Source organism: Hippichthys cyanospilos, chromosome 20 (genome assembly GCF_059441005.1).
Source record: "Hippichthys cyanospilos isolate Australia breed blue-spotted pipefish chromosome 20, RoL_Hcya_1.0, whole genome shotgun sequence".
Lineage (NCBI taxonomy): Eukaryota > Metazoa > Chordata > Actinopteri > Syngnathiformes > Syngnathidae > Hippichthys > Hippichthys cyanospilos.
In genome coordinates, this window is record NC_142388.1 from 14,271,609 (window position 1) to 14,285,480 (window position 13,872).

At 37.3% G+C, this 13,872-nt stretch overlaps 1 protein-coding gene across 1 annotated transcript in view; it reads right to left on the minus strand.

Moving 5' to 3' along the window:
• Positions 1-6,324: 6,324 nt before the first annotated feature.
• mdn1 (midasin AAA ATPase 1) overlaps positions 6,325-13,872 on the minus strand; it is a 197,189-nt gene continuing 189,641 nt past the window's right edge. The window contains exons 99-102 of the mRNA XM_088402728.1: positions 13,412-13,526; positions 10,330-10,396; positions 8,914-9,056; positions 6,325-7,186 (exon numbers count right to left, since the gene is read on the minus strand). Coding sequence (XP_088258854.1) covers positions 7,001-7,186; positions 8,914-9,056; positions 10,330-10,396; positions 13,412-13,526 — 511 coding nt within the window. The 3' untranslated portion in view covers positions 6,325-7,000. The remainder of the gene's footprint in view (positions 7,187-8,913; positions 9,057-10,329; positions 10,397-13,411; positions 13,527-13,872) is intronic.

Below are 13,872 nucleotides of genomic sequence, written 5' to 3' on the forward strand. Positions count from 1 at the left end.
TACTTTTGCATCAGGAATATGGTTTTAGTTAGTTATATATGAAATTAAGCCCTGCACTTTTTTAATTAGAAATGTGTTTTAGACTGTGTCTATGTTTTATAAGATGTGTATGTGATAGAAGTTCTGTGAGTCGTTGCTCTCTGTTGTGTCTTTCGTTTTTATGTATGGACTACAGATGGAAAGTAACGACTTACTAAATCTGGTGCAGCCATATTTTCCATTTTGAACAATATCACTGCACGCTGCCCATGAAATAAAATAAATGACAAGATTACATATTCTGTTTCACGTTCTTGATACCTTACTATATGAGGATGATGGGAGCCGAACTCTCCTGTCGTCTTGTTGTCTAGCGGCCTCTAGCGCGCAAACCAAGTCCTATCACAGGTCTTTTATATCGTTTGTTGGTCGTGGTGGCGAAAGGAAGCCTCTTGTAGGCTTGTGCCGCTTTTTGAGCCAAAAGATTCCGCAAACGGTTCATTTCTCAAAGCTTAATGTGCACACAAAGACATCTACTGGCAAAGTGTATACTGCAAGCACTTGAATTTCTATTATTGTGTCTGTCAAATCTGTGGACTCTATGGAAAATGCATTTTAGATACATTCTCTAGAAATTAATACTGTATACAGAATTGGATTGTTGAAAGTGTGTGTGATATGGTTGTGTGTGCATTGTTTTGATGTCACAAGAGGCCTGCAGGCAGAAAAGAAAAACCCTCACAAGAGGGTGTTGAATATGCTTGTCTAACTTGGACAATAATGTAGAGAACAGGGGAATGTTTTATCAAATTTTATTCAGAAATAAAAGCTTTTCAACAGTTATGGGTTTCAAGTGGTTTATTTTTGACAACCTTAATAAGGTTATTCATAAGCACACTTAATGTGACTGAAATGAAGTAAAATACCATCAGAAATAATGAATCTGAAATTTTGTTAGCTTTAGATTTATCTTTCTTTGTTAGGAGTGCTCAAATTGAAATGGTCCCACGCAAGGGAAACCCTCCTCTTCCTCACTGGCTCTTATAATTTGTAAAAACTTGCTGTTATGTTTCCAAATTGGCATATGACTGAAACGCTTTGTAAAAAAAATAAAATAAATAAATAAAAATGCCAACTTCAGAAAACAATTTAAGACCCTGGAACAAAGGGCCATGGGCACGCATCATGTTTTTCTCAAGAAGCAGCTTGCTCTGACATCAGCAATATGGTACTAGAATAAAATCTTTTTCCAACCAAGATGCCTGAGTCAGAGAAGTCTTCATTTCCATCACCCAACATGCGTGGCCTGACAGTGGTTCCGGAAACTGGTGTGTTAAAGAAATTCGCCACAAATGTTCAAACCTTTTTGAATAGTCATAATATTTGTACTGCATATTTTTTACGTATTTTTACTGTCATGTTTCAGGGAGTAATGTACGATAGCCCAGAAGTGCAATTCACATAAACACAAAAACTAAGCAAATGAAAAAAGTAATTGCAAACAAATAAACAAAAACACCTTACTTGAGAGAAGCACACAAGAAAAAAAAAGCAACAAGAAAAAAGAAGCAAACAAAAAAGATGCAAACAAGAAAAATGATGCAAACAAGAAAAAAGAAGCAAACAAAAAGAAGCAGACAAGAAAAAAGAAGTAAACAAATAAATGCAATCAAGAAAAAAGAAGCAAACAAGAAAAAAAGACACACACGAAAAAAGAGATCCTCTTCCTTAAAGGCTGCACACTCAGTTAGTTTGAAGTATGGACCTCTTGTTTTTTGGGGGGAAAAATAATAAATTAACACAAATAACAGTTCAAAGGGCCAGTCAAAGGTTTTGAAACACCCTCTAGTTCATTGTTCTTTCAATAATAATGTCCTGATTTGTATTCTTCAACATTAAGAATTACTGATGGAATTACTTGGCATAAATAAATACATAAATAAATACATGAATAAATATTACTATAATTCCCAAAGTATAGGATTTGAATGTGTATAGGACGCACCCTTGATTTTAGGGTCAAATTGTGGTATTTCCTATGTTACCATGTGTAGGACAGTTTGGCGACAATGGAACGACAATAGTAAAATTGAAAATATCTCATCTTAGTAATTTCTTCGAATTTTCTTGTGTTTATATCTGTAACTATATTTGCTGCGGGTATATAGTGAGTGAGGCCTGTGTGTTGCTTACGGGTGAGTGAGTGGTTGAGCAAGTGAGAGGGAGAGGGTGTAGCAGCTCCTGCATGGAGCAGCTGAGCGTGCCTCAAAGGGCCTTAGGGAGAGTTTCACTAGGGGTACTGTTGAAATAAATGTGAACACTGATTATACCTCCTCGTTATCCTGCTTGGTCGGCTACAGGCTTCACTATAGGTCGACGTGTAAGGGCCATTAGCCACTTAGCCCAAATCTCGAGCTGCCTCACAGTTTGCAACTTGGTATGCTACAAGAATCACTTTCTTCTTAAAAAAATACTGTAATATTCCGATGTGAATAAGGATGAACTTGGACGTTGGTTTAGTCGGCTCACATATTTTATTGAAAATAATGTCATAACAACCTCAGCTAACACAAGCTGCTGTTAGCTGCAACTCAGGCACTAGCTCACAAGTGTCAAAGTCAAGGCCCGGGGGCCAGATCCGGCCCGCCACCTCACTTTTTGTGGCTCTTGAAATGCTGATGCGACTTCAGGTTTCTGACTAAAATACCAAAATTGCAAGTTGTCTTTAACTTTTAAAAATTTGGGGGAAGAAAAACAAACATTTTCTTATTCTCCAAATCTCTTTTGAACAGTTTTTGCCGTCTTCTGATATCAAATCTTGGTAAATGTGTGATCAAATGTATTTGAATTCACAGTCATTCCGGCCCTCTGACAGAAACTATCACTACAATGCGGCCCAAAATAAAAATTTGTTTGACACCGCTGCACCAGCTGCTCACAGCCAACTGACTTCTGCCCTCATCCCATTATTGTAATTACTGTAAGAATACCTCTAATATAAAAATGTGCATCTGTCCATCAAAACTAGGCCTAGATGGCAGATGAATGTAATCTTCCTTGAATATCATTAAAAAAAAATTCTAGTCTTTAAGTTATCATTTATAGAACGAATGCATACTTTTTGCCTTCATTTTCGGGAAGAAATTTGTCTCTATTATTTGAGAAATTATGGTAATTAAAAACAGAATATTCCATTCATCCATTTTCTAGAGCCGCACAAGGCTTGCTTGTGCCTATCCCAGCTGGTTTGGGCAGTAGATGGAGGACACCCTCAACTGGTTGCCAGCCAATTGCAGCAGAATATTCGAGAATTTAGACAAAGTTGGTCCACTTTGCCCAGATAACAGATCTGCACATCTTTTTACTTTCTCAGTCAGCTTTACATGAACGATGCTTTGTAACCTAGAATGACCGTTTCACAGCGGTGCAGTAACTAAAACTTTCTCAGTGTCTTTTTGTGTTTGTGACTGTTCGAATTTGAAAGTGTTTCAAAATTTTGCAGGGACCTATCATATAACACTAACCACTGTCAAAAGAAAACATATTTCCAGAATAACATAAATCTTCTAGATTTTTAAAATTAAGTCAATAATATTGTGAATTATTTACTTAAAAAGAAAATAACTTCAAAAAAGTGAATTTGTGCTGATTTGGATCTGTGTAACAAAAATGTATGTGTTCCCCTATTAACCTGCCCATATTGATAATAGAATAAGAACTCAATTGACTAAGATAGAATTCTTTTTTTTTTTTTTTTAATTTATGAGCAAAATGATGACATGTCGACATGGGCTCATTTGTCATATGAGTCTGAGTGTTGATCGCCTGTCTGACACCTTTCAAGAAGACCATTAGCTTTTTCTCCAATCCACTGCGCTTGTCTGGAGAATTTTGTGATAAAACAGGAACCCCCCTACGCCAATACGGATGATGCCTTTTTTCAAGATTCCAATGTTGTATTCCTCAGCAGATAAGATGGATAGGCACACCATACTCCAATTTTTTCAAGCGCCAATAGAGTATTCAGCAGCCAATGTCCCAGGGGGGCAGGAAAGCTTTCCCCCGCGCCTGCTGTTCTAGTCGATTAAATTCTGTCAATAGAGTTGACAGCTGACCAACTCTATGGATAGATTTCAAAGGAAAAATATTGCAGGAGACTAAAATAATAGTTGGGACAGAAGCTAGTGCAGGACAAAGTAGCGCAAAGCAGAGAGATGACGCACGAAGAGCAGAGAAAAAAAGTGTCTGCCAACGTCGAGAAGTCGAGTAAATGTCCTCCACTCCAAACATTTCTTCATGCACACACGTAGCTATGACAGAATCCAAAATAAAAGTCTGCTACATACAATTCCCCTTCATTAACGAATATTTACTTTCCCAACCTTTTCCTCTAAAAGGTAAATGTAGATTAGCCTGATATCTATATTCATTCGTATTATTAATATTCACATTAACATAAGACTAAACCTAACCTTCACTGCACAAAATAATATTCACACCAACTGAAACTTTTCCTTTTCAAGAATGAATATCTTGGATTGTATTTATTAGACTTTGGAGATAAACTCTGATCAAAATTGAACTATACAGTGTGTGTTTTCCTTGATTTTTTTCTGTTGAATTATTGTTTTATTAATTACATTTCATTAGAGATTAAATGAACATGCAAATAAGTAAGCGGTGGAGTGGAATCTAGCCCACCAAGAAATTCATCATCACAAACATGACACAAAACTGAAGTTTTCAAATGACAACTTTCGGTGGTTCGAGAAACCCTAAAATAAATCAACTCAGTTCAATTAAAAAATATGGACTCAAAGTCAGTTACATTTTTCGGACAAACAAAGTAAAAACAAATAGAATCACTCATCCATTTTTTGAAAGCTGCTTATCCTCACTAGTGTCACTGGACTCTTTGCAGGCCAGGGTTAAGTGCATTGATCTTATGTGTCTTTCTTCAAGGATGGTTTTCAGTGTTTGCTCTATGGCAAGATACACTGTCATTCCTGAAAAAATGATTTTATCATCCCCAAATGCACTTTCAGTTGATGGGATAAGAAAAGTGTCCAGTATTTCAATGTAAACTTGGACATTTATTCAAGACGTAATGACTACCATCTCCTCAGTGTCTTTACTTGACATGTATTTGCAAGTTTTAAATGTCATTTTTTGATCACTCCAAACAAAAGTTGTCCAATGCAGATTTGCAATTCATTCGCTTAAGCATTAATGGTGGCTTTCATTTAGCTTTCCCGTACGTAACTCCCATTTCCTTATGCAGTTTCTTACAGTTGGGTCACAGACGATGACTCCAGTTTCCTCTTATTTGTTCCTCATACGTTTAGCTGTGCATTTTTTGTTTTGAAGACGTGATTTGCTTTGAGTTTTCTGTCGAAGCTTTTATGTCTTCCTTGGTCTATCAGTATGCTTGCCTTTACCAACCTTCCCTTATTGTTTGTACTTGTCGTGATTTTCGGGACAGCTGTGAACAAACAACATGTTTTGCAATACTGTGTGATGAGTTACCTTAAAGAAGTTTGAAATTCCTCTTTTGTTTCAATTGACATCTCTTGCCATGTTATTCTACTTGGTACAATTGTTCGCCAAGGTATGATTACTCCTATGTAACTACAGACAAACGAGTAGATCTAGCAGGATGTGTTAGTTTTGGAAATGGAAATTTACAGGGTAATTCTATATTTTTTTTCCTCCTGAATGATTCCATAAGTTTTTTCCCTTGTGTTTGGTGTAAAACGGCATTAACATCCACAGAGAATATTTGCCAGGCGTTGTGGATGAGCACCAATGTGTCCTGGTGACCTTTGTTGTATAATGTATGGACCACAAAATAAGGTCATTTAAAAGATTCCAGTACATCATTACTTAGGAATATTTTATATTCCAATAGATTTGCTAATTTACTATCCGAGTGTGCTGTATCATTTATTGGAGTTGGGTTTATGATTACAATACATTTCCTAGACATTACATCTATTCAACAGTCTACTGCCAACTAGGTCTCAGGCCCATGACCTCTTTACAGAGAAAAGTTCAGGACTCACTTATAAAATGCCACATTCATATCATATCTTTCTTTCATGATTGCAAAGGTCTTTTTTGACAAACTATATACATCAAAGGCTTTTTACGACAAGGTGAAAAAAGGCTGAAGGAATTGTTGCTAAAACAGTGTCCACAAATCACAGTGGGTTGAATGGAATGGACAGACACAATATCTGATGTCTTCCATTAAATACCTGAACTCTTTGAATTCTCAAGGGTTATATGTTACGAACAACTGCTCTTAAAGAAACTAACTACAATCTTTTAAGACAACACTCAGGATGAATTGTGTAGACATTTTATTTTTTAAATTTGTATCATGATTGAAACATTAAAAAAATGAGAAAAGTCACAAAAGCAGCACATTTCCATGGAGTAAAATCTTCTCATTTATGAGTTTCGCTCACAATTTAGAGCAAACCGAGATCAAAGTTGATGAGCACTAAAAAAAATGATATTTGCTTCAAGTTGATAACCTATTTCCCCCCAAATTGTAACAGTTGCAATTGCACACAAAGCTAGGATGAGCAATGCCATTCATTTTTCCAAAGCACACTTTTAGTTCTTTCGCAATTAAAAATATACAAGCACTAACTGTCTCATATACCTTTGAGTAGCCAGCCACTGACACAAATTCTAATCCCACAGCTCACTTTGTTCATGATTATTTTTACTTAAAAAACATACAGAAACATAGGACAAGGGGCATATGCAAAAATGTCACATTTCTATTTCACATCCAACACGCAAGTTAAGGCAATCAGAAATAATGTATAAATGAAACGTGCCAGAAAGACAAAAATGACATGGAAAATATGTCACTGCAATGATTTGAGTACATAATAAACTCACATTTATAGCAGCAAGTATTTTTTTCTCTTCAGCAAAATAGTGATGCATAATGGGTATTAGTCTATTGCAGATTACTTTTATTAAAAATGTCACTTTTGAAATATCCTCATTGGTCGGCAGTCGTAACAAGTTCAAACCACTGCCTTAATGCATCACTCAGGGTCTCTGGCAAGGCATTAACATCTCGCAGGATCATGTAGAAAGGGAAAGGAAATTCCTCCATATAGGTGCGGATCACTGGTAATTCTCCTGGTCCTTTAAATAACGGCACTTTGATGTCCAGGATAGAGTCCTGCACCAAAGCACCAAAGATTGCATCATACTGATTAATACAGTATATTCATTGTCCAGCCATCCATGATCTCGAGCCGCTTATCCTCATTGTATTGTGGATAATTTACCTTTAGAGTTACCATTACATTCATATTTGTGCCTCATTAGTAAAAAATGTTGCAAAACTATTCCATAATTACACTCGGTAAAATTATTAACAGTCACTATCTGATCATCAAAACAGAAAGCGCCACGTAGAGTCTCAACATAAAGTCTTCAGATAGTTCACAGATCATTGAAAACAATGATATATACTCCATCCTCCAAAAAAGAAAAGAACCATGAACTGCAATTGGGTGTTGCCCACCTGACAGCTGGGATAGGCTCCAGTACACCTTGTGAGGATGAGCGGTTCAAAAATGGATGGATGGAATAAGTTCGATGAATGAATTGTAATTATGAAACAAGTCATCCACATATCTGCGTCCATTCATTGGGTCACAGTTCAGACTTTCCTATCCCCGGCTCTTTCATCCAGCTCCTCTGTGAGGATGGTTAAGGTTACCCACACACATTGTCTCTCCAGTGTGTCCTGGGTAATCCCCATTGCCAAACCCGGTGGGACATGCCCAGAACACCTCAGGAGGGAGGTGTCCAAGAAGCATTCCAACAAGATGCCTGAGTCACCAACATGGAGGAGCAGTGGCTTGACTTTGAGTCCTTCCTGGATGACAGAGCTTCTAACCCGTGGATTCCATATACTGCGCACGGCGCAGCGCAGCAGAGGGGAGCCGCAACGCACTATGTGGAATCCACGGGTTCTAAGGGAGGGCCTGGACACCCTGTATAGAAAACTAATTTCAAAGGCTTGCATCTTGTTCTTTTGGTCATGACCCAGCTCATGAGCAAAAAAGAGGGTTGACGGTAGGAATGTAGCTCAATCCGTAAATAGAGAGCTTTGCCTGTGAAGACAGACTGAGTGTGCATCACATAAGACAGCACTAATCCGCCTGTCGATCTCCTGTTCCATCCTGCCCTCACTCGTAAACAAGACCCTGAGAAACTTAAACCCCTTCACTTGGGGCAGGATCTAATCCCCAATCTGGAGAGGCCGTTCCCCCCTTTTCTGACTGAAGACCATGGTCTCAGATTTGGCGGTGCTGATCCTCATCCCCACCGCTTTATGCTCGGTTGCAAACTGCGGATGTGGATATGAATGTGACTTACTGACAGCAATGCCGAACAAACTCGACCCAAACGGTCCATATCTGGGGGTTCAGTACCCCATACTCCTGAAACACCTCTTACAGAACCACCCGAGGGACATGGTCGAATGCCTTCTCCAAGTCGAAAAATCACATGTAGACTCGGTTGGCCGAACTTACATGTACCCTTGAGGAGCCGGGCAACATTAAAACTGCTAAGGCTTAATTTTCCGAGTCTCCTCTCTAGAAACCCTGAAGAACAGAACTTAGCAGGGAGGTTGTGGAATGTGTAAGAACTATATTTGGAGCACACCCTCTGCTTCCACTTCTTAAAATGCTCTTCCAAATGATGCCCCTACAGGTCTCACTGCCCATAGCCCACGTGAGCACTGAAGTCCCCTCAACAGAAAGAGGGAGTCCCTGGAGGGTGTGCTCTCAGCAAACCCTCAAAGACCTCTAAAAATGGTGAGTACTCTGTTCAATTACTGAGTAGGAACAATTAATATTCACAAATATATGATATTGATCAAAACAAACTTACCCGTGAGTTGGGATTGTCAAGTACCACAAAGATTAAGAACACATTAGCACTGCGTGCTGCTTGGATTGCTGCCATCACTCGCTCTTTGCCTTCCAGGAATAATCCCCTTCCATCTGATACGATGATCAGTAGCTGAGCAGTCTCTGTAAAGAGATGTTAGAAGGAGCAGTGTAGAGGGTTAAAGGCTAAAATGATTAACTAGGCGGTTGATTTAGAGCTCATAATTTCATTAAGGTAATGAATGAAGAACGAAGTACATGTACTGTATATCTAATATACTGTATACAGGGAGTGAGAGAAAGATGGCCAGAATTGGAGATGTGTGCTCCTTGCATGGGCAAGAGCGGAAGGATTTTGGACGAACTGGAGATGTTTGAGGGAGGACTGGTTTATATCAAAATTAAGTGCATTAGAGTAATCCATCTGAGATGCAATGAAGGAATGAATTACTGTTTCTAAATGCTGGTGAGAGGAGAGGTGTGATCTTTGCCAGTCGTCTAAGATGAAAAGAGATATATTAAAAATATATTTTTTGTTAAAAGGGCACACAGAGATTACATCTTTTCAATTGAGTTTATTACTATAATTTGAAACTCTTTGTTACTAAGTAATGAATTACGGTAAATACAAACAGAATATTCTATCCATCCATCCATTTTCTAGAGTCGCTTATCCTCAAAAGGGTGCAGTGCTGATGCCTATCCCAGCTGGCTTCAGGCAGAAGACAGGACACGTACACGCGCTGAACTGGTTGGCAGTCAATTGCAGGGCACACAGAAACGAAAAACCATTCACACACCCAATCACACCTAAGGGCAGTTTAGTATGGGTTTTTTGGAGTGTGGGAGGAAGCCGGAATGCCCGGAGTGAATCCACGTGGGCTCGGGGAGAACATGCAAACTCCAAACAGGAAGGTAAGCGAGAGGAAGATTTGAACTCGGTTCAAAGGCGGACGTGCTAACCAAAGCCACCCCACTAACTACATTCATATTCTGAAGAAATGAATACTAAGTAGATCAACATCAAAATCAATTTGGGTGAAAATTTTATGTATCTTTTATGTATCTTGTAGATGACAACTAGGTCTAGATTTTTATACTTGTGTTGTTGAAGTCGGGCGCCTGAAGATTACTTAGAACTATAACAAATGGCACATTTTGATCTCCTCCATATATATATATATATATATATATATATATATATATATATCATTGGTTTGTTCTTGCTGCCCTGGCCATTTTCGCAGAAAAAAATTAAAATAAAAAAAATAAGGCTGTAGCATTTCAGAAACCCTTGATGTGATTTCATTGAAAATTGGGAATATGATTTTCAATGCTTTTCTCAACTCAAAGTCAGCTTGTGAGCGGCTGGTTGGGGAGTAAGATGGGTGGATGGATGTACTGTATAAGTAATTACCTGAATTTGATGATCTTAACATCTGTGTTCGTGCTGCAAGGAACATCCTGGTACTGCTCTCTAGAAACTTCACAGAAGGCACAATAGAAAGGTATCAGAAAATAATTGCATTTTTGTTATGTCACATTTGTGATGTTGCATAATGTATGACCAGTTTTATTCCGTTCAAATCAGTTTCATTCAGTTCAAAACAAGTCAAAATTTATCAACATCTAATCACAAAAAAATGTCAGTCATATGTGTACATTACTTAAATCAACAGTTTCTGAAAATATTTTTAATTGAAACATGTTTATTTCAGAATTCTTGATAAAATAACAAATCAGACATGTAGATTGATAACTGATATTCTTTCAGAAAATTTAAATAAAGTCTCACAGATATCCAGATACAATATGGTGGTATAGGGGTGCACGATTATGTCCAAAATAATAATCACAATTATTTTGGTCAATATTGAAATCTCGATTATTAATCACAATTATTCATCATTGGTCAAACATGTCTATTTCACTTTTTTTTTTTTTTTTAAACAAGCAATATATAAACAATGCTTAAAGGCTTGATACTTAAAAACAATAATAATAAACCAAAATATATAAAGTAAATAATAATTAAAACAAATTCATTCAAAAAATAGCAAAAACTTGGCACACAGGGCAACAATGCTAACTCACTTGCTGAGAGCAAACCAATGAAATAAATGAAGCCCACCGTTTTTTGCAAAAAAAAAAAAAAATTTCATTCCCATTTCAAACCCATTTTATTCCAATTGCCAATCTTATTTTCCTTAATGGGTCTCAATTGACAGATAGCAAGATATACATTAGGAATCAGGTGAGAAACAACGCCTTTCACTTTGTGTTGATGGAGGGTGCTAAAAGTCAGAGAGAGTCACTCAAAGTGTGGATGGACTTAGCAGTCAAATTACCATTTACAGTCATTTCAAACTGAATGTATTCAAATTTTTTTGCCAATCGATTTTTCAAAATGGGACTCATTTGACAGCTCGCATGGTATATTAGGAAGTGAGAAAAGCAGAGGCTGTTGTCATGCAAACATGGGAAAGATTTCAATCTAAAGACTTTTAAGGTAGACTGGAAAGCTGAAATCTTAGGAGCGCGCCCGCAAAGATAATTTCAGCGTTGTCATCGCGTCCCACTCTTTTGCTGCATTCAGAGCCAACGCTTAATAACATGTCGCTATACTCATTCTGCAGGCATTTATTTGAGGCTGCTGCAAATGCTGCTGCCCTTCTAGCCGTTGAACCTAGCTGGCTAGGTTAGAGACAGGTTTCAAAAATAGATGGTTTTGGTGGGGCTAACGTTAGCAGCTAGCCTAGATGGTGTTTAACGGACTGGCTAACATGAGTTTTGTATGCTTCATCTTGATAAACATTGACCAGAACTATTTATAGACTATTATTAATAGCAATTGTACAGTACAAATTAGCGTTAGCTTACCTTACCATTGTTATCTTGCTGAAAAGGTTTCCAAATGCAGGTCAATCCACTGTGGAAAGTGCCAGAAACTCTCCTAACCATTTGACATGGAAGTGGCATCCCTCAGCGAGAGAGCGCAATCCTTCGCAAGTTTTCTTTTCGCGAACTTCACATTACTATGGCCCTGCTTTGAATGGTTTGTCAAATTACTTGTCCTATTTCATTAAGTGAACAGCTTTTTAGGTGTCGTGCACAAAGTGCACCTAATGGTCTTTTTTCTTGTCTTTATTTCTGACGAACTGAAAGCAATGGTCATGTGTTCATCTTGTGTACATATTGTCCATATTCAACCCGCTGTTTCATCTCAATAGCTCAGCAAGTAAACATTTCACCCCGGACTTTTCTCCTCTAATCTTGCAGTGTTTTGGGGCAATTTGGGGGGGCTGGGGACAACAAAACAACCACTTTCAGGCTAAAAAGGCATTGTACTGTATTACTTTTGCTCTGATTTAGTACAATATTACAATTTTTTTTTGTGTGTAATATGCAGTATTACATTACTGTGTTCGTGGTGACGAATTTCATTTGCTGACAGTGGTTTTCTGAAGTTTTCCTGAGCCCATTTGGTGATATCCTTTACACACTCATGTCGGTTTTTAAGGCAGTGCCGTCCGAGGGATCGAAGGTCACGGACATTCAGTCTTGCTATCCAGCTGTGGCGCTTACTGGTAGTGATTTCACCAGATTCTCTGAACCTTTATGATGATATTATGGACCATAGATGTTGAAATCCCTAAATTCCTTGCAATTTTGCTTTTAGAAAGGTTCTTAAACTGTTAAACTATTTTCTCATGCAGTTGTGGACAAAGTGAAGAACCTCGCCCCGTCCTTGCTTGTGAATGACTGAGCATGTTTGGGGAGGCTCCTTTAATACCCAATTATGGTACCCACCTATTCCCAATTAGCCTGATCACATGTGGAATGTTCCAAATAGTTGTTTGATGAGCTTTCTCAGTATTTTTTGCCACCTTTCCCAACTTCTACTGGACGTGTTGCAGCCATGAAATTCTAAGTTAATTATTGTTTAGCAAAAACCAATTAAGTTTATCAGTTTGAACATTACATATGTTGTCTTAGTAATGTATTCAATTGAATATGGGTTGAGAAGGATTTTAAAATGTTGTATTTTGTTTTTATTTACATTTGACACAATTTTTCAACTTCAACCGAATTCGGTTTGGACTACTACTATTAATTCGAAGTTAATTATTATTTGTCAAAAAACAATTACGTAAGTTTATCAGTTTGAACATTAAATATGTTGTCTTTGTAGTGTATTCAAATGAATATGGGTTGAGAAGGATTTTCAAATCGTTGTATTTTGTTTGTACATACATTTTACACAATTTGCCAACTTCAACCGAATCCGGTCTGTACTACTACTATTAATAATGATATTAGTAATAAAAATAACATGAATGCAGTTTTATATGAATTCATAATAATAGCCAAAGAGTGTAAAGAGTTTCAATATACCATCAAAACCAATCACTTGCATGATCATTTTTGTGACAAGTTAGCTCATAGATTTTATAAGCATGTCCAATGTTTTGACAAGTACGCATCTGCAGGATTCCTACCTCAGCTATTCTGGTCTTCTTCTGCTGGAATTGACACAACCTGATTATCCGAGCTCCAGAATCATTATTGAATTGTTGCTGGAATGGGTGGAGAAGCTGCACCTGCTCACCAAAACTACATAGGAAACGAAGTAATAATCACAATTAATACATGTAAGTACAAGTGTGTGGCTTCTCTCCTTGCAATTGTTTCATCAAATTGTTAGTGATGTTTTTGGTGTATGAATAAAAAAAAGTTATGTAAATATTACACCAGCCTTTTTTTTTTACCTCTGTATTAGTAATTAACTATTCTAAAAATATAACAACTCAAATCAAGTCCACATTTATTTATAAAGCACATTTAAAAACAACGTCAAAAGGATTGACCGAAGTTCTGTACAGTTATTAAAATATAAATTATAAAGCACAAATATAGCAATAAAAAAACAGCAAGAAAATCAAAGTAGAACAGTTAGAAT